General features: G+C 41.4%; 1 protein-coding gene across 4 annotated transcripts in view; it reads left to right on the top strand.

Moving 5' to 3' along the window:
- Positions 1-20,189, top strand: part of GPR155 (G protein-coupled receptor 155) — a 43,228-nt gene that overhangs the window by 17,937 nt on the left and 5,102 nt on the right. For 3 of the 4 annotated variants that reach the window (XM_069982959.1, XM_069982960.1, XM_069982963.1), the window contains exons 3-15: positions 22-421; positions 4,506-4,671; positions 6,382-6,537; positions 6,782-6,865; positions 9,796-9,916; positions 10,082-10,166; positions 10,266-10,356; positions 11,078-11,282; positions 12,614-12,709; positions 13,840-13,976; positions 14,156-14,251; positions 14,999-15,063; positions 17,738-17,878. In XM_069982959.1, the coding sequence (XP_069839060.1) occupies positions 22-421; positions 4,506-4,671; positions 6,382-6,537; positions 6,782-6,865; positions 9,796-9,916; positions 10,082-10,166; positions 10,266-10,356; positions 11,078-11,282; positions 12,614-12,709; positions 13,840-13,976; positions 14,156-14,251; positions 14,999-15,063; positions 17,738-17,878 (1,843 nt within the window). Of the gene's footprint in view, positions 1-21; positions 422-4,505; positions 4,672-6,381; positions 6,538-6,781; positions 6,866-9,795; positions 9,917-10,081; positions 10,167-10,265; positions 10,357-11,077; positions 11,283-12,613; positions 12,710-13,839; positions 13,977-14,155; positions 14,252-14,998; positions 15,064-17,737; positions 17,879-20,086; positions 20,164-20,189 lie in introns of those variants that run through there. The other variant, XM_069982962.1, reaches the window with a different exon arrangement.

Genomic DNA, 20,189 nt, shown 5'->3' with positions numbered 1-20,189 from the left:
TTTCTTGTTATTATTCCCTAGTTGATGCCTTGTACCAATCCACCTATCCCAAATACCTCCAGTACATATACCTGGTGGCACCTGTATCGCTCATGATGTTAAACCCTCTGGGGTTTGTTCTCTGCGAGATCCAGAAATGGAGGGAAAATCCAAACGCTTCACAAGGCAAGATGAAGATCTTGGGACTCGCCCTTCTCCGTGTCTTCCAGAACCCCATAGTATTTATGGTATTTATAGGCATCGCCTTTAATTTTGCACTTGGTCAGAAGATTCCTGTCTACTTGGAGAATTTTCTGGATGGTCTGGCCAGATCCTTCTCTGGCTCAGCTTTATTTTATCTGGGTCTCACAATGGTCGGGCAGACCAGTAAGCTAAAGAAATCATCTTTTCTTGCCTTGCTGCTACTGATCACCGCAAAGCTGTAAGTATGGTTTATGGTTAAGCGAGGTGATAGAGAACTTTTATTACTATGTTGTAAAAGGTTGATCTGTTTGACAAGGTGATAAGCTGTGTTAGTGAAAGGCTTGTCCCTTCCCGTTCTGCTGATGGAAAACTCAGCACATTCCTTCTCATTTACACTTCAAGCAAAATGAGTTACTTGTCCATTACACGAGATCAGATTAAATGAAGGCTAAAGGTGGCCATACACCTTCAAGAACTAATGGCCGAATGATCATCAGTTATCTCCTGTCCTCTCTCCATACACAGCAACATTCAGCATGGCCTAGCATTCCTGTATTCTCTATGAGGAGGGTTAAGTCACAGCCAGAGAGCTCTGGCTGCAGCTTATCTTTTCCAGAACAAAGGGGTCAGGCAGTGATTTTCCATCACGCCCAATCCCTATCTCCACCAACATAATCTGTCTGATCACAACTTTTGGACATGTCTCCTTGATATGCTTGCTAAAGACCCATATGACTCAAAATGTAGCATGTACATACCTGTGCAGCCAATGACTATTTTAAGATTTTGCACTACCTTGGATGCTGAAGCACTCTTGTGTCTTGTGTTATTTAAAAGTGATAGTGAAGTTTTAGGATCAGAGCTTTGCATTGCTAAAGATTAGTTCTGTAGAGATAAAGGAGCAGGCAGGGACACAATTCAAAGCAAGACATCTCTTGTTCTTTATTTGCTCAAAACATAAAATAGAGCCTTATTCACACAGGCAAAATAAACTAACCCTGCTCATCGGAGCCCTAGTTAAACATCAGCGTTCCCTGACTACCAGCCTACTTACCGTTCTATAAAAAAAAACAGGACTAACTAAAGACCCGAGCGGTGAGATGTGCATTACTGGAGTCTCCTAGACATAGGGAGGAAGCTTGGGGAAACCGTGATCCATGACCACTATTTCTTTCACCGTCTTAGGCCATGTTTACACACTGTATGAGACCGGCTAGATGATCTCTAGCGCCGCAGAGTTCTGATGTTGGCGCATCCGTGTGTGCCCACATCAGAACTCCCCACTGCACACTATGGAGCGAGCGGCCGCGATTCCATAGAAGGCAAAGTAACATTTTCGTATTAAGCACGGCCATTGTTGCAATTGGCAACAACGGCCGTACTTCTACGAAAATATACGTGTGAGCATAGTCACACTGTATATGGAACCTGTGTGTGTTCATAAGATATTGTTAGGGAGTTGCAAAAGCAGATGAGAGAGACAAGTGTTGGGCTCAGAGACTACTTTCTTTGTCATATATTGGCCCAGTCTTACTAAACAGAAGGGTTTTTGTTTTGCTTTTTTTTTATTACACAGAGTGTATATGGGTAGATGTTCAATAGCATATTGTGAAGAATGGGTTAATGCTGCGTGCGTCAGTAAGTACCAGTTCTTACATGATGTGATGTGTTATGGTTTGTAATGTTGTTGTCTGGAATGCACATGTCCCTTTGGAGGAAACATTTACACGTCTTTTATACAAAATCTTTATTTTTTGGGTTCTGTGTGCCCAGTTTCATATCCTCTGTGCTTGGGGAAGCTCTAGTTTCTGCAGAATGCCTTCCCTATGTATAGACTTATACTTAACCTTGAATGCAGCCTTCTTTGTTTCGCTGGTCTCTTCGCTAGATGGGGTCTCTGGTATAAAAAAAAAAAAAAAAGAAAAGGTAAACAATCAGCAAGATTGTGCTGCTATAGTTCCCAGCAGCACAGTATATATCTACTGTGCAGCTCGAGGAGCAAAACCGCTGCGGCGGTAGCTTTACTAAAGGGGAAAAAAGAGGGGCGGCAACTAGTCGTGGCACTCTACCTCTCAGCATGTAGTGTGGTGATAATTGACAGACATTGTGGCTAATGGGTCTCTCTACCTGTCAATCATCTGCGCACTGACAGGCAGAGAGCATTGGCTAGTCACAGACGGCTCCCTGCCCAGATGACTAGTTGCCACCCCTCTCCCAGCCTTGTGTGGCGTAATAAAACGTATTTTACTCCTTTGTTAAGCTACTGCAGCAGCCACAGCTAGTATGCTCTGCATACTGCACAGTAGATCTATACTGTGCTGCTGTGAACCATATCAGCACAATCATGCTAGTTGGTTCCCTATAACTGTCGAGAGCAGTAGCGAATCCCCATAGAAAACTTCTCCTGCTATGGACAGTTCCTGTTATGGACAGAGGTGTCCGCAGAGAGCACTGTGTCAGACTGGAAAAAAAACACCACTTCCTGCATTACATAAAGCAGCTTATAAGTACTGGAAGACTTGAGTAAATTATAAATCCATATAACTTTGACACCAGTTGACTTGAAAGAAATAAAACATTTTGCTGGAGTTCCCCTTTAAATACCCTGTTTTTCTTGTTCCATTCTCTACTGATGAGAAAGTCATTTCGGAGGGCTGGGTACATCTATGCTTTACATCTGCAGCCCATTGATTTCAGTAGGACCTGTATAATTCAGTGCTCTTTGGTGTCTGTGTAGAGGATTCCAGCACTTGCTGCATTCCACAGAGTATTATAACCATATAACACTCCTCAGAATATTATAACTGTAGAACACTTCTCAGAATATTTTATATAACCCTATAACACTCCTCAGAATATTATAACTGTAGAACACTTCTCAGAATATTTTATATAACCCTATAACACTCCTCAGAATATTATAACTGTAGAACACTTCTCAGAATATTTTATATAACCCTATAACACTCCTCAGAATATTATAACTGTAGAACACTTCTCAGAATATTTTATATAACCCTATAATACTCCACAGAGTATTATAACCATTTAACACTCCTCAGAATATTATAACCGTATAACACTCCTCAGAATATTATATAACCGTATAACACTCCTCAGAATATTAAAATCGTATAACACTCTTCAGAATATTATATAACCGTATAACACTCCTCAGAATATTATAACCGTATAACACTCCTCAGAATATTATAACCGTATAACACTCCTCAGAATATTATAACCGTATAACACTCCTCAGAATATTATATAACCGTATAACACTCCTCAGAATATTATATAACCGTATAACATTCCTCAGAATATTATATAACTGTATAACACTTCTCAGAATATTTTATATAACCCTATAACACTCCACAGAGTATTATAACCATTTAACACTCCTCAGAATATTATATAACCGTATAACACTCCTCAGAATATTATATAACCGTATAACACTCCTCAGAATATTATAATTGTGTAACACTCCTCAGGATATTATATAACCGTATAACACTCCTCAGAATATTATATAACCGTATAACACTCCTCAGAATATTATAATTGTGTAACACTCCTCAGGATATTATATAACCGTATAACACTCCTCAGAATATTATATAACCGTATAACACTCCTCAGAATATTATATTACCGTATAACACTCCTCAGAATATTATAATCGTATAACACTCCTTAGAATATTATATAACCGTATAACACTCCTCAGAATATTATATAATCATATAACACTCCTCAGAATATTATATAACCGTATAACACTCCTCAGAATATTATATAACCGTATAACACTCCGCAGAATATTATATAACCGTATAACACTCCTCAGAATATTATATAACCGTATAACACTCCTCAGAATATTATATAACCTTATAACACTCCTCAGAATATTATATAACCGTATAACACTCCGCAGAATATTATATAACCGTATAACACTCCTCAGAATATTATATAACCGTATAACACTCCTCAGAATATTATATAACCGTATAACACTCCTCAGAATATTATATAACCGTATAACACTCCTCAGAATATTATATAACCGTATAACACTCCTCAGAATATTATGTAACCGTATAACACTCCTCAGAATATTATGTAACCGTATAACACTCCTCAGGATATTATATAACCGTATAACACTCCTCAGGATATTATATAACCGTATAACACTCCTCAGGATATTATATAACCGTATAACACTCCTCATGATGTAACTCTATAGTCACCCATGTTTGTAAGTTTTCTATCCACCTCCCTAATTCTCTATATTTCTTGTCTTCCAGGCTGGTCTTGCCGCTTATCTGCAGGGAAATGGTGGAGCTGTTGGATCAGAACGATTCTACAGTCAACCACACCAGTTTATCGAACTATGCATTTCTGTACGGAGTCTTCCCAGTCGCCCCAGGAGTTGCTATATTTGCAAACCAGTTCAACATGGAAGTGGAGATTGTATGTGTTAGAATTATGTTTCTATACAGCTAGAAGTGTGGTTCTTTGGATTCTATGTGTTAAGACAATTACTCCACCACCAAAGCGTACCTTTCTTGAAGTACGTTGACCCGATCAGCATGAAACCCATTCTGCAGCTAGAAGTTTAGATATTCGTGTATATGACCACGCCAAGTCGGAACTGGGGTGCAAGCCCCATTCTGATCCAATTGGGCTCATGCACGGAACTGACCATGTGTGTTTGATCCCACAAATACCCTAAATTCTGGCTGCAGAATGGATTTTATGCTGATCAGGTCGGCACACTTCAGGGTAGGTACTCGTTAACCGATTTAGGAAGAGACAGAACAACATCTGATGAGACCCATAAAACTTCTTGCCATATATGCTATATTATACACTGCCCAACTGTACTGCTGAGTGAGGTACACTGCTACTAGACTCAGTGTTAAAAAATAATAATAATGATGATTCTAATGAAAGAACAGGTCCAGACATGGAGGCTTACAGCAGATTTGCAATGCCTTACACGGTTCATCTTTTCCAATACTTTTGGTGATATTCTGTGATTCAACCAGATCTGTGATGTAATCCATATGCAAATCCTGCAGCAGGAATTATCTGCCACGTCTGGACTTCCCCTTTAAGGAATTATTTACCTTATAGAAAATATATCTAGAATAAAAGAGCATTAGCTGTAGTGTTACTACACAGACACTTTTTAGGCATAATACAGGCTGAAGGCTAGAAAACGGTATCAGCAGTTTGGGGTGGGTGGTGGCTGGTACAGATTCGCTTTAAACTATATCCGTGTCCCCTAAACTGTAGCTTTGTTAAAGCTGGAGAGCCATGATTCCCAGCATGCCCTGATGGCAAATAGTAAAGTGATGCAAGGATGAGGACAAATGAGCAATGAAGAGGCTGTGTCAGCGATTTGCAATGGTGAGATACCCACAATCTAACATTGACAGCCTATCCGGATAGCCCCTTTAAAGGCAACATGTCATTACTTTCATGCTGGTCCTGATTGATAAATCTGTCTAAAACATATTAGGGTAGCTTCACACGTACCGGATCCTCAGCGGATTTCACACTCCGAATTTGCATGGAAATCCGCTGTGGATCCTGATAGTGTAAAGGTCTATGGGGGGTTATATATCCGTAGCGGAATTCTCATTCCACTACGGATATGCAAGCCGACCCCTTTAGCCCCCCCCCACCCCCCCACCCCCGTAGCCCGCAGCCCTCGGCCCGGAGCATACATTACCTGCTTGACGCCGCAGCTGTGTGTGAGGCTCCCGACTCCCCTCGCTCCTCATCAGCCAATCAGTGCTCGGCGCTGCGGCTGTGTGTGAGGCTCCTCATCAGCCAATCAGTGCTGCCGTGCACTGATTGACTGATGGGTAGCCGGGAGCCTCACACACAGCCGCGGAGCCAAGCAGGTAATGTATGCTGCGGGGGATTAAAGGGGCCGGGTCACATACTGGCAGAGGAATGAAAATTCCGCTGCGGGTTATGTGACCCTTTCAACTTCACACCCATAACCCATGGAAGAACTGTCAACTCCTCCAGTTACTGCGAAGGTTGTTTGTGTGGCACAGCGGTGATCTATGTTATAGTGCAAACAGGATGGTATAATTATTTTATACGGCAATATGGTATAATGGTATAATTACGGTGTAATGTAATCCTTACTCTGTTTGCTTTCAGATCACGTCAGGAATGGTGATCAGCACCTTCGTGTCTGCTCCAATCATGTATGTCTCGGCCTGGCTGTTGACTATTCCTACAATGGATCCTAAGCCTCTAGTTTGGGCTCTGCAAAACGTCAGCTTTGACATCAGCATTGTGAGCCTGGTCTCCCTGGTGAGTGTACACATTGGATGTAGAGGAACGCTTCATATTGATTGGATTTCAGAAACCAATTTTCTGTTTACATTTTGCTCATTACTGAGCTTTGTTGTAGGTTGTTAACATGTCCGGGCCTTCAATTATATTGTAACATTGTCTCCAGTTGTACCCTGTAACTCATTGTACAGTTCTATGGGAAATGTAACACAATGCCTGTGTGTGTCTGAGGTGATCATTTTAAAATCTTTTATGTTCACAGATCTGGTCTCTGGCTGTTTTACTTCTGAGCAAAAAATATAGGAAGCTTCCTCATATGCTTACTGCAAATCTACTTCTTGCTCAGGTTAGTGTCTGTGTTGCATCTCAACTCTTTACTCCTAAAGAGACTCTATTCTTAAACTAACTTGCCCCCTATCCACAGGATAGGGGTCAAGTTTGAGATCTCGGGGGGACCGACCAACGTACCCCCTGGTGATCTTCAGATCTGCTGCAGATACAGCATGTGACCTGCGGCTTTATTGATTCTCTATGGAGCCAGCGGAGAGAACCAAGTACAGCACTCTGCTCTTTACGGCAGCTCCATAGAGAATTAATAGAGCCATGGATCACGTGCCGTACCTACAACTTTGTTCTAAATAAAGATGCCAAGAGGGCAATCTGGGGATTTCCAGGGGTATGTTGGTCGGACCCCCTGTGATCTCTTACTTGTCCCCTATCCTGTGGCTAGGGGGCAAATTCATTTAAGGTGGAGAACTACTTTAAAGGGTTTGTCCCCTAAAACAAAGAATCGCCCTTACTGCATCTCGATACGCAAAGTTAGTTTTCAAAGGTTGGTTCCCTAGCAGATTATATTTGATATTGGGGCTCCTCAGAATAAAAACCATGTGGTCAGAAATGGTATGGGGAACTAGAAAAGTTAAAGCACATAACCATGTTTTTTGTTTTTTTACATTTCCCGAAACGTTCATGTTTATTGAATATAAACATACAACCTACAATGCGATATACATTAGATGCAGAAAGGGAAGACACAATTACAAAGAGAAGAAATAAAGACTGGTCAAACAGAACAAAATCGTGTCATGTCCTAAATACGAAGGCAACAAACATAAGGCGCATACACTAGGGAAGTGGCAGGCACGTATTCACAGATGTCATTTCCAGAATTAGAAAGGAGGAAGTGTGAGTTCTAAGACAGCATATCCGTATGGATATAAGCAAGAATACCGCAATGCAAGACTGCAAAGCTAAGGCACAGTAGATATTGTCAGTATATCAGTATGTGACATTTAGAGAAACTACACCAACAAACATATGATAGCCATACAGCCTAGTATAATCACTAAAGGTCGGGTAGAGCCAGGACTTCAACCTCCCACAATGTTTGCTATCATATATTTTTTGGAGTCTGTTGTGGGCCTGTCATCTGTAAATAATACTTATTAAAGGCCATTTTTAAAATCCAGCCGGGGGGATTTGATAACAAGTACGAACCTACCTCTCTCCGTGCCGGCGGTGAGAGGTGGAATTGGCTTTGGGGCCCCAACTGGGCTTCAGGATCTCCGGCGCTCCACACGTCACAACCCAGCTGATGGATCGGCCGCTCAGCCAATCAGTGACTGGGGCAAGAAGTCATTTCAGTCACTCATTGGCTAAGCGGCCAGTCTATCATCCAGGTCGTGACATGTACACCGGGCTCCCGAGGCCGGTAAATTCGTACTCGTTATTAAATTTCCCTGCTGCCGGATTTTAAAAATGGCCAGACTTCTCCTTTAACATGGATCTGTCAGCTGCATATGTAGCAGTAATCAGGGATGTGGAGTCGAAAGCCGCAGCTCCGACTTCAACTCCGTTTCTTGAGTTTTATCAGGACCAACTCAGACTCCTGCTCGTTCATAAATGGCCGGTCATATACCAGGGGAGTTATTTATCACACTGGCTCAGCAGCCCTAATGTCCTACATGATTCCGGAGCGACTACTGAGGGAATGAGCAAAGATATAAAGCAGCTTCTCCTGTGTGTGCAGTGGATGCAGCCAGTCTCCAGCCCCAGCCTCCATGTCCTGAACTATTCACAACTAGACTAGATGGAGCAGGTGGTCTTTTCCTGCTGACAATCGTCTATGTTTCTAACTAAATATTCACCATGCACACAGAAACACTGCTAACAATGCCAGAACCCTGTAATATAAAGGTCAGCCATAGTGATATACAGGGGGTCACACATAGTGATATAGAGAAGTCACACATAGTGATATAGAGGGGTCACTGTGGGTGTTGGGGCATGCCATAGCACGCGCGCGCACACACACACACACACACACACACACACACACACACACACACACACACACACACAGCTGTAGCCATAGCGCGCACACACACACACACACACACACACACACACACTGCTGTAGCCATAGCGCGCACACACACACACACACACACACACACACACACACACACTGCTGTAGCCATAGCGCGCACACACACACACAGCTGCAGTCATAGAACACTGAAGAAAAACACCACATTGAGGACAGAGTTTACTGCTACACTACTTATGTCTTCTTCTCCTCCTCCTCTATATTACACAGGATATATCTATATTACACTGCTGCTCATATACAGTCATCCAGCATCCAGAAAGAGAACAGCACAGATCTCCCCCCCACACAATGGACTCTTCCAGCTCAGAAACAAACTGCCAAATAGTGGCCGACAACCTTTCCCCGACCATCCCCTTCTAATAGGGCCAGTGCTGTATTACCGATATATTCCCCGACCACCCTTATCTAATAGGGCCAGTGTCCTATTACTGATATATTCCCCGACCATCCTTATCTAATAGGGCCAGTGTCCTATTAGAATGTTGCTCATAATATATATTGATGAGCAAAACTTTTTTTTAAAGCTGGAGTGAGTACATTTTTTCCGACTCCAGCCAAAACTAGTTCCGGCTCCGACTCCACAGCCCTGGCAGTAATATCTGCTCCTTTATAGAGCAGCTGAAATATCATCTTAAAAAATATCCAGTGAATTTGAAGTTTGAAACTTGAAACGTTTCTTCAGCCAAGTAAAATCTCATTCTCCTATTTCCTTCTGGATCGGGGTAAAGTCTGTGATGTTGAATGAAAATTTCAGCTTGGTAAATACTCTGTGTAATATCTGTAGATCTGTCGTTCTTGTTATTTTCTGCTTTCTTCTACATGGAGGGGTTGTATATATCCAGCAAAAATCCTGCAGCACTCTCTGAAAGTTTCTCTCTCTTCAGCTCATTGTCTGCATTGGGATGGTGTTATGGTACTTCATCATAAAAGAGAGGAACATTGTGGGGCAGATCCTGGTGTTTGTCATCCTTTACAGCGCCCTCTACAGTACTTATCTGTGGACAGGTATGTTAATATGGATGTTCGAATAAAGCGCAGTTTTGATAAATAAGATTATTAGTATAGCTCTGATGGTTGAAAAGGAATATGTAAGGTTCATTTTGGGGAGAAAACACTAATAAACACTTATTATATTCTGATTTATAACCTCAAAATGTTCTTTACTCCTAGGTTTGATCTCTTTATGTTTGTTTTTACTGACAAAGAGAGAAGTTGGGAATATTCCGACGGTGGTAATAGCCCTGGCTGGATGGGGGTAAGTGAGTGACTTGCGGATGTCTATATCATTGATAATCTAGGATTATTCATGATAGACTAACGTCTGTATCATGTTATATTGTGTTTACCCCCATAGCATTCCTGTGATGATAGTGTGTGTTCTTGTCAGTGTCGGGGAACGCGATGTGGATAGCATTGACTCTGCTTTCTTCTATGGGAAGGCTCAGGTAAGTCTGGGATTTATCTATGGGCAGTATCAAGTACTAGACAGACATATTATGAATGCATTCTGCTTAGAATTATTTTTATTCAAAGAGGTTAGAAAAACATGAAAACAGCCTCATAGAGCGACTCTTGTTCAGGGAGGGCCACACTAATGATCACTGGATTGCTCTTCTTTCCTGCGTTCATCAGCCATACATCCCCTATTAGATAGAGTTGTGCACCATACAAACAGTGGCTTTTAAGCTATTGAAAAGGAAGCGAGCGGCTGACAAAAACATTAATTAGTCTGTCAGCGAATCTCTGGCTATTACGCAACCCCCGTTCGGATGATACTATGTGTAATAGGGCACTAGCTGCTAAACCTGGATGAGATTTCTCCATGCCTAACAAACTAGTTCACAGATTAGTTTATGTGATAGCCAAAATTTCTTAACCCCATTGATAAACTTCATCAGCAGGTAGTATATACCACAAAAGGCTGTATACATCATGGTGACTGTATAGACAGCTGTGATTAACCCCTTCATCATCTCAATCAATATTGATCGCTCTACTGACAGAGAGGACTCACTTTATCATGTCTCCAGCAGTTGCCACAACCGTCCTTTTTATATTGACAACCAGAGTCTTAATAGTACAATTCTATTGCAGCATGTGAATACAGTCTACTTGTGGTGACATCCTGCACATAAATCTGTATGTCTTTCTTCTACTTTACTATAGATTATCAGCACCACAATAGTGCTGTGTGTCACCATAATGCTATCAGGCATTTCTCTTATGTGCATGAGTCGAAATGGACAAGATGGCAACTACCAAGTACTGAACCAGTCTTCCCAGAGCAGTAGTACCCGGACTGCAGATACTACCACAGAATCCAAGCAGGAGAGTCCCATCAGAGCTAGTACACCATCAAATACTCCAGCAGGTAAGAATAAAGCTATGTGTGTTCGAAAGATATCTGCTGTTTTGTTGTAATACAACCATAAATCAGTGGTCCTTGAAGGAGTCCTATTAAAGTGATACTGTCACGTGTGACGTTCTTAGCAGCTGCTGAAACAGCAGTGCTATGTATTACAACACCGGACCGAGGTGGGGAGAGGAGACTCCACGGCAGAACCCCCCTCCGTCGCTAACACGGTCAATGGCACCAAGGATTAAAACCATTTTCCTTTAAAAAGACACATACTACACTAAGAAAAATGACTGGACAGCAGCCGCTGAGATAACATGAGTGACAGTACAACTTTAAAAATCAATGGAGAACCAGCAGCACTAGACGGTCCCTCTAAATAGGCACGATATGTGGATGCACGTTGCTGTTGGACTTTCTTGTTATTTCTGCTAGTACAACTTTAAAAGTCTGCATCTTGGTCTCTTGGATGATGCACTATAGCAAAGTCTCAGGACAGGTGAGAAAGTTCTTCAGCAAGGACTGCATTGAAGCAAATCCTCAGCTGTGAGAAACCTTTTGTAATGCTGCTGTATAATTCCTGACAGTGAGCCAGTATGGTGACTGATCAGTATAAACCTGCCTTGGCAGCGAGTGGTGAGACTTTGTAATGTGAATCTAATAATTCCCTGTAATCTTGCTTTGTTAAAGAGGACCTGTGGCCCCATAGTTTTAGTGCCCGATATACTAATGAGAGTAGGTAGCCAAGGGGCCGGTCACTACTGCTCTTCCGATGAGAAATAAGCAGCGGTGACTGCCCCCTTGGATACCTCTTTAATATATCTGGCACCAAAACTAATGGCATCAATAGCTAACAAACAGCAGGGCCTAGAAAAAGTAATAGGCGGTCAGAATGGTGCAAGGGTGTATATTTGATCACCGGTGGCTGCAAAAGTTGGATACGGTCCTAGGGAGTCCTGGGAAACATGGATATATCCTATTGCTGTATCCGTGTTTTCCAGGCAGCCTTCGGGCCGCATCCAACTACCTCCGCCACCGGTTATCAAATGCCGAGCATGCTCGAGTTTCACTCATCCCTAGTAAAAATGGGTTAAATAGGTTGTCCTATCTGGCTTTAAAAAAAAAAGTTAATATTGCCATGCACTAGATTATTACGATAAATTATTGCTAAATAAAAAAATTAAGGTGATAACATTGCCAAGAAGTTACATTTCCAAGAAGGAATATGAATAACTTATGTAATTCCCTGAAAAAATGTTCCTCAGACAGTTAGAAAACAAGTCGGCCGTCTTTCTAGCTCATTGGCGGCAGCACAGTAATAACATTGTGGTGTCTCCCACATACAGAGATCTGTGCGTGTGGACAGGAAAACGGAGACGTGTGTCAACCTGTGGACTCTCCAAATATGCTGAATATAAATGAGGCCCCCAGCATCGAGGACGGTACAGTATGCAGAGTGTTAGCATTATACTGGGATGCCTTGCTGACCTACATGAAGATTTCTGTGCACTGTATAGTCATGATGTCCTATATCAGGTCACTCATATGAAACAGTCTCATGTATATTAGACTACATATAATGAGTGTCATGTTCCCATAACTTGTCAGTGTTATAACTTTTTATATATATATATATATATATATATATATATATATATATATATATATATATATATATATATATATATATATATATATAATATACAGTTGTCCCTCAACTTACAATGGCCTCATGATACAATATTTTCAACCTACAATTTTCTTTTTTGGACCATGTTTTTTTTTCTCCCAGAAATTCTTACTATTTAACATAATTCTTTTTTTTTTTTAACATGTAATGCATTGTGAAACAAGCTATCGTTAAACAGAAAATAAACTCAATTTTATCGGGTTTTCCATTTTATGGCATTAAAAAAAAAACATGTTGACTTTATTCTGTTGGTCAGTAGGATGTGCTGTGTTGAGGGTTTAATTTTGGTATAATTTTTGGGTACATCTTTAAAATGCATGTCATTTTTGAGATGAGGTGCCCCAATAGCATTTCTGGCACCTGTGCATATACACATATATGTATTTTTTATCACTTTGTTAATCTTGTACAATAGACCATAACAATAATGTGTTGCAGCATTAGTACAAACATTGGCAGGGTGTATAGGGGCCTTTACCAGTCCCTTGGCTGCCAGCTTAACCATTTAATGAGAGGACACCTGCACCTGCTGTTTATGGGCCCTATTGCACATGGCCAAACAGGTATCCCCTTCCTGTAATAGGGCTGGCCATCAGTAAACAGATGAGGGGAACGATTAGGCAATGCTTACCTGCCGAGCCATGTGGAGGTTCCGTAAACGCCCATCGATCACCAAGATTGGTGCTCATGTGGGTGCTGCTGTTATACACAGTGTTCTTATAAACATGATTTTACAAGATAAAGGGCAGTAGAGATCAGGCACTATTATCTGTTGAAGCCAGTTTGCATGATATGAGAAAAGTAAGAGACTAGATCGATCACAGGAAAGTCTGTGGTGTAGTACTGGAGAATCTCACATTGTATTTTTTTTCCCTCTAAAAGCACATGAATGCCTAAGTCGCTGCAATTCCCAGAGATGCGCCCTGTCCCAGGAAGAACAGCATCATCTCCACATTGGGGACAGACAGATAGCGAGACACGTCCTGCTCTGCCTGCTGCTCGTCGTGGGGCTCTTTGCAGTAAGTGGATCTGAAGAGAGGAGTGATTGCTTCTGTATATATCATGTACACACAATGCAGTTCTTCCTAAAGAGTGAAAATTGTTCTCACCTCAGATCTATTCAACCCATTTTAATAATCTCACTTTAAAGCTGGTGTGGTCTGCTACTATAATATAAGTGTGCTCCTTCCTTTTCCAGAACGTGTCCAGTTGTTTCTGGTGGCTTTTTAATCCAGAACCCGGAAGACTTTATGTGGAACTTCAGTTTTTTTGCGCAGTCTTTAACTTTGGTCAGGTAGGTTAACTGCAATGTATATTATGGCCTAAAATCATGTGCAAGCCTATGAATTTTTTTCAGTCAACAATAGCTGCTTTTAATCCAAGATCTGCAGGTGATGCAGTTATTGTCCTAAAAAACAACTTTTAAACTTGCAGCCCTGTGTCAAACTGCCGTGGCCTAGAGTTTCTGTGCCCTAACTTTGCACCACCCCTCCATCCCTCCTCCCCACCCTCTTCATCATTAGGAACGCCACTGGCAGGATTTTTGCTATTCCTCTGCAGTGAACACTGCACAGGTGCGTAAATGATCCAGCCCATGTGCAGTATTCACACAGCTGATGAATAGGGGAATATCTGCCTGGGGCATTCCTAATGATGAAGAGGGCGGGTAGGAGGGACAGAGAGATGCAAGCCTAGGCCATAGTCACTCTAGGCCACGGCAGTTTGGCACACGGCTGCTTTAAGCCAACAAAGGGAGTGGAACCAATAAAGATAATGAAGCAGCTATTATACATAATGTAGTCACTCAGGCCTTGAGGGTGGACTGACCATAGTGTCATTCTGCTTGTTTTCTGAGCAGAAAGTTCTCCCAGTTCCCCCCCCCCCCTTCGCATTTGAGTTTTCGTATCCCCCACGATATTTTGCTTGTATATATTTATTTTTTTTACGGAATACTTTTTTTTTTTTTACTTTAAGTATATAGTAATAGGACAAGTCTGAGCATACTGTTAAAAGTAACCTCTGATTTTTAAAATTTTCACAGGGTTTTCTGTCATTTGCCATTTTTGGGTTAGACAAACACTTGATTATACTTCCATGTAAGAAAAGGTAAGTGTAACATTTCTAACATTTATTACAGAGCTCCAGATTCTCATCATACATGTAGATTTAATATATATATATATATATATATATATATAAATATATATATATATATATATATATATATATATATATATATATATATATATATATATATATATTATGTATGTATGTATGTATGTATGTGCTGACTATGCAGCTTCCACTAGAAAGGGCAATGGAGTCTTATTACACAGTTTATACTATTATGTTCCTTGCACCCTCTGGTGGTAGCTGCATGCAGTTACAATCTTATGTTTTACATTTATGTTAATCTCGCTGCATTTAAGAATGCATTTCTGCACAGATGGCACTATAAAAGATATGAAATAAATTAAGTCTTCTTAAAGGGGGTGGTCAACTTTTAACATTAAAAAATGCACTGCTGTGGGTATTACTTACTGGTATAATAGGTTTCCTTCTCTGCAGCCCTGTTCTGTCTAGCAGTGCCGCTCCACCCCTGATGGTTCCCCTTCCTTACATATAGGTGGATGGTTCATCTGTCCATACATGCCTTCCAGCAAAGCTGCATATGACTAAATACAAGTCAAGAAAGGATCACAGGCACAGTGACTGGTATTGTGATATGTATGGGCGGATTAACTGTCTGGTTGTGTGCAGGGACAAACCCCTAAAGTGTCACTGTCGTTTAAATTTATTTAGCAGAAATCAATTTTACAGGCGATTTTACGGAACTTTGTAATTGGGTTTATTAGTCAAAAAATGCATTTTTATAATAAAAAAGTTTGAAGCTCCTCCCCCCTGTCTTCATGGTTCCCTTATGGAGAGGGGAGAGGTTGAGGGAGATGAGGCACCAAAAATCAGGACAAAAAAAAGAGTTAATTTACAGCTACATCACAGGGCTATCTCCTCTGACAGTCAGCATTGACCTCTGAATACTGGCTTTTTCACAGCTCCCACTGTGTAATCCTTTGTTCTCTGCTGCCGACTAATTTCCCTCCTCTCCTCCCCCCTCCATAGGTTGCACAGGGCCCGAATGTGTAAAAGAGTCAAGATTTCCTGATAATGGGCAGTGGATGAGTGAGAGGAGGGGGGGGACCTGGGGAAAGTCTTTTTGAATGCAGATAATGGCATATTTGCCTAATAAACCCAATTACAAAGTTTCTTAAAATCACCTGGACTATTGATTTCTGCAAAAACAAAACAAACAAAAAAAAACAAAAGGACAGTGACACTTTAACCTCATTTGTCGGCATATGCCCGCAAGAGGAGTTCAAAGGGGGGCCGCGCCGCGACCCTGCTCTGAACTGCTGCGATCCCGACTGCTATCTGCAGCATGGGACCACGACTATTAGCGGGAGCAAGCCGATCGCCGTTCCCGCTAATTAACACTGTTAGATGCAGCCGTCAAACATGACAGCTGCATCTAACAGTGTTAAATGCAGCCCCTCCCTGGTGTCTAGTGGTGGGATCCCAGCCCCCCCGAGATGCGATGCAGAGGGGGATTCCTTGGTCTTACCGAGCCGGGCCTCAGCAACGTAAAGACGCTGATCCCGGCTCGGTATTCTATTGCAATGGTCTGCAGCAGACCATAGCAATAGAGCACCGATCTGATTATGGGAGATCAGTGTAGCTGTATTAGAAGTCCCCCAGAGTGAATAACCCTAACACCAGGAAGACTTCAAATTAATGTGAAAGTATAAAAAAAAGGTTTCTTATAAATACAAAACCACCTCCCCTAATAAAAGTCTGAATCACCCCCCTTTTCCCATTTTATAAATAAAAATATGTTTGGTATCGCCGCGTGTGTAATTGCGCAAACTATTAATTTATCACATTCCTGATCTCACACGGTAAACGGTGTAAGCGCAAATACCCGCCAAAGTGCAAAAATTGCGCATTTTTGGTCGCATCAAATCCAGAAACATTGTAATGAAAAGCGACCAAAAAGTCGCATATACGCAATCAAGGTACCAATAGAAAGAACACATCATGGCGCAAAAAATGACACCTCACACAGCCCCATAGACCAAAGGATAAAAGCGCTATAAGCCTGGGAATGGAGTGATTTTAGGGAACGTTTTTTTTGCTGTAGAAGGTTTTATTTTTTTTAAAAGCTATCAAATAATATAAAAGTTATGCAAATTGCATATCGTTTTAATCGTACCGACCTGAGGAACATATATAACATGTCAGTTTCAATTTCACCGCGCATATCATTTTTTTTCTGGTTTTGCAGCATATTTTATGCAAAAAAAAATAAGTCTCCTATTGCAAAGTACAATTAGTGGCGCCAAAAATAAGGGCTCATGTGGGTTTCTAGGTGAAAAAATGCAAGTGCCATTGCCTTTTAAACACAAGGAGGAAAAAACGAAAACGCAAAAACGAAAATTGGCCCGGTCCTTAAGAGGTTAAGCCTTCAGCATTTAGATCCTATTTTGCAGTACAGTTCCCGCCCACCTGACGACTAAGTGAAAAGTACAGACATTCAACCAAATAGTACAACCCTTCTATTTCAAGAGCAAAGGGCTCGTAGCAAGAAAGTAAAAAAACACCTTTGGAATCAGGACACCTGGGGCTATAAAATAGATATAAATGAAGAATACTAAATTCTTTTGCACTGACAATTGGTTCTCTTCAGGATCTTTTATTCAGCAGTTTGCTAATATATATTGCTTAGACTACAGTTCCTCTGGAGTGGCAGAGAACCCAATGTGGAGGCTGCGGAGACCCGGCTGCCTGAGGAGATCCGACTGACTTGCCATCAATTTGTCCACTACCACAGAGACCTGTGCATCAAGAACGTTGTCAGGGAAAGAAGGTATTGCCATATTACATTAGCCAGAATGGGGAGGAGACATTGTTGTGATCTACAAGGCCTTCTTAGTCATGTATGTTATTTACTGGCGATTAGCAATAGCACATAATGCAGAGATAAATGACATCATATATAATGTAGGCGTCCCCAGATCAACCCTCCATCTCACAGTGAGATAATTCTCAGAACAGTCTCCCGCTGTGTTAGAACCACATTTTTTCATTCCGTGTGATCATCATCATCTTCGTCAGTGTTTACACGTGTCGGTGTTGCATTATAAGTGTTTGTATCTGTATATAGTGCTTTAGGCTGCAACATGTTGCACATATACATACAAAGTAATTTTCACATATATTACTGACTGCACGCCCTATCCAGGGTCAGAGCATTACATTTGCAGTTGGTCAGAAGTGTTGCACTACTATAAAGACAGGAGATGTGTTAGCTCTATGAGAAAAGTATGTTAAAGGGGTATACCAGCGGGAAAAAAAAGGAAAATTGTGTGTGTATATAATTATTATTTATTTTTTTACACTTAGTGGCAGCAATAAGGAGTGACACAGCCCCTCTGCCAGTGGCTTTGTCGGGAACTGCAAGGCTGCTCAAGCCATGCAGTTTCCAAAACAGCCATGGGTGGCAACAGAGGGCCCATGTTCCCCTTTACTGCTGCCACTCAGTGTAAAAATGAATGGAATGTAAAATATATAGATAGATATAATTCCCCCCACTGGAGCACTCCTTTAAATTCTCGAGGGCTAACCTGACGTCCCGTTAATTTGTTAGGCTAGGTTCACACTACGTTTTTGCAATCTGCTTTTTGTAAAAAAATAAAAAAACGGATGAAAAAAAAAAAGGAATGCATTTGTGTGTATCTGTTTCAATCCATTTTCCACTGACTTCCATTATAAAAAAAAAATATATAGATCAAAACTGATCCCTTTTTTTTTTTTTTAAATGGAAACAAAAGATGAGGTCGACTTTTTTTTGTTCGTTAAAAAATCAGTTTTTATCTTTATAATGGAAGTCAGAAAAACGGATCAAAACAGATGCACACAAATGCATCCGTTTTTTTTTTTCCATCTGTTTTTTGTAAAAGAAACGGATTGCAAAAACGTAGTGTGAACCCAGCCTTAGCACTTAGATTAGGTTGTAATACAGTGGTATATACGCTCAGTTTTTTCACAGTGTCAGACTGAGCCAACACCTCCAGCAACACATAGGTCAATGACTGATCTGTTGGGGTCCTCTGCTCCATACATATCTCTAAAGGCCCTATTGCACGAAACTATTATCGGCCGTATTCGGCCAATATCAGTCGTTACGGATGATACTCTTCTCATGTAATAGGAGAGAAAGATCGGCTGATCATTTTCTTTTGTCTTTCAACATGTTGAAAGACAAACAACCTAGATAGCAGCCATATGCTGCCGTCACTCTGAGGAATAGGAGCGGGAGCAGCAGACTGCTGCTATCTTCTATGGACTGCCCAGAAGATCGATCAATCTCCCGGGCAGCCCCCTTGCAGCTTCCCGCGGCCCCCCCTGCACTCACCTGCTCGCTGCTGACGTGCGTAATAGCGGCGGCAGCAGCGATCGGGGAATGAGGAACAAGCAAGCACTGATGGCGCTCATTTGCTCCTCTTTATAGCCCGTGTAATAAGGGCTTAAGGCTCTGTTCACACCACTATTGGAGCCTTCCTGTCTAAGCAATAAACACCACAGTGAAGCCTGACGGACTCTGTTGTAAGTCAGGGAAGTCTTTCAGGCACAGTTGTTGTCTGTCACTTAAGGGGTCCACCACTGCTTTGCTCGGTTTCCATTGTAATAGAAGCAGTGATGGTGTGGCGGTGTGAACAGAGCTTATTGCCATCTCCTTTTGGCAGGTATTTATTAGGTGTTAGACTAGGAAATATTTGTCATAAAATATTTTCTCTTTAGCTAATTTCCAGCTCTAGGTATTACATGACAATAAACATTAACAGATTATCTGATTTATTAATAAATGTGATAGTGACCAGCTCTTTGTGTAACCACGTTGTGTGTTTTGCTTGCAATGCTCTCACCAGCCTCATTGATCTGCATAGAGGGGGTCCTCTTGTAGATGTTTGCCGATAGCGTCTGTCTTCTTCTGTCTTTCAGTCTATGCTTGCTTCATCCCTTTTCCTTTGCGTCACATTGTCACCATACATGATTTCATTTGCATTGTCCTTAGAAGCCCGTCTTGTCCTGTTTTTCCTCCCATCCATGTGAACCCCAAGAGTGCACGGCTTTAAGGGATAATAAAGAAGCAATCCAGCTGATGAGGTGACCCATAG

Source organism: Dendropsophus ebraccatus, chromosome 9, assembly GCF_027789765.1.
Source record: "Dendropsophus ebraccatus isolate aDenEbr1 chromosome 9, aDenEbr1.pat, whole genome shotgun sequence".
Classification (NCBI taxonomy): Eukaryota; Metazoa; Chordata; class Amphibia; order Anura; family Hylidae; genus Dendropsophus; species Dendropsophus ebraccatus.
Note: the sequence above shows the minus strand (reverse complement) of the source record. Positions and strands in the feature narration are given on the sequence as shown.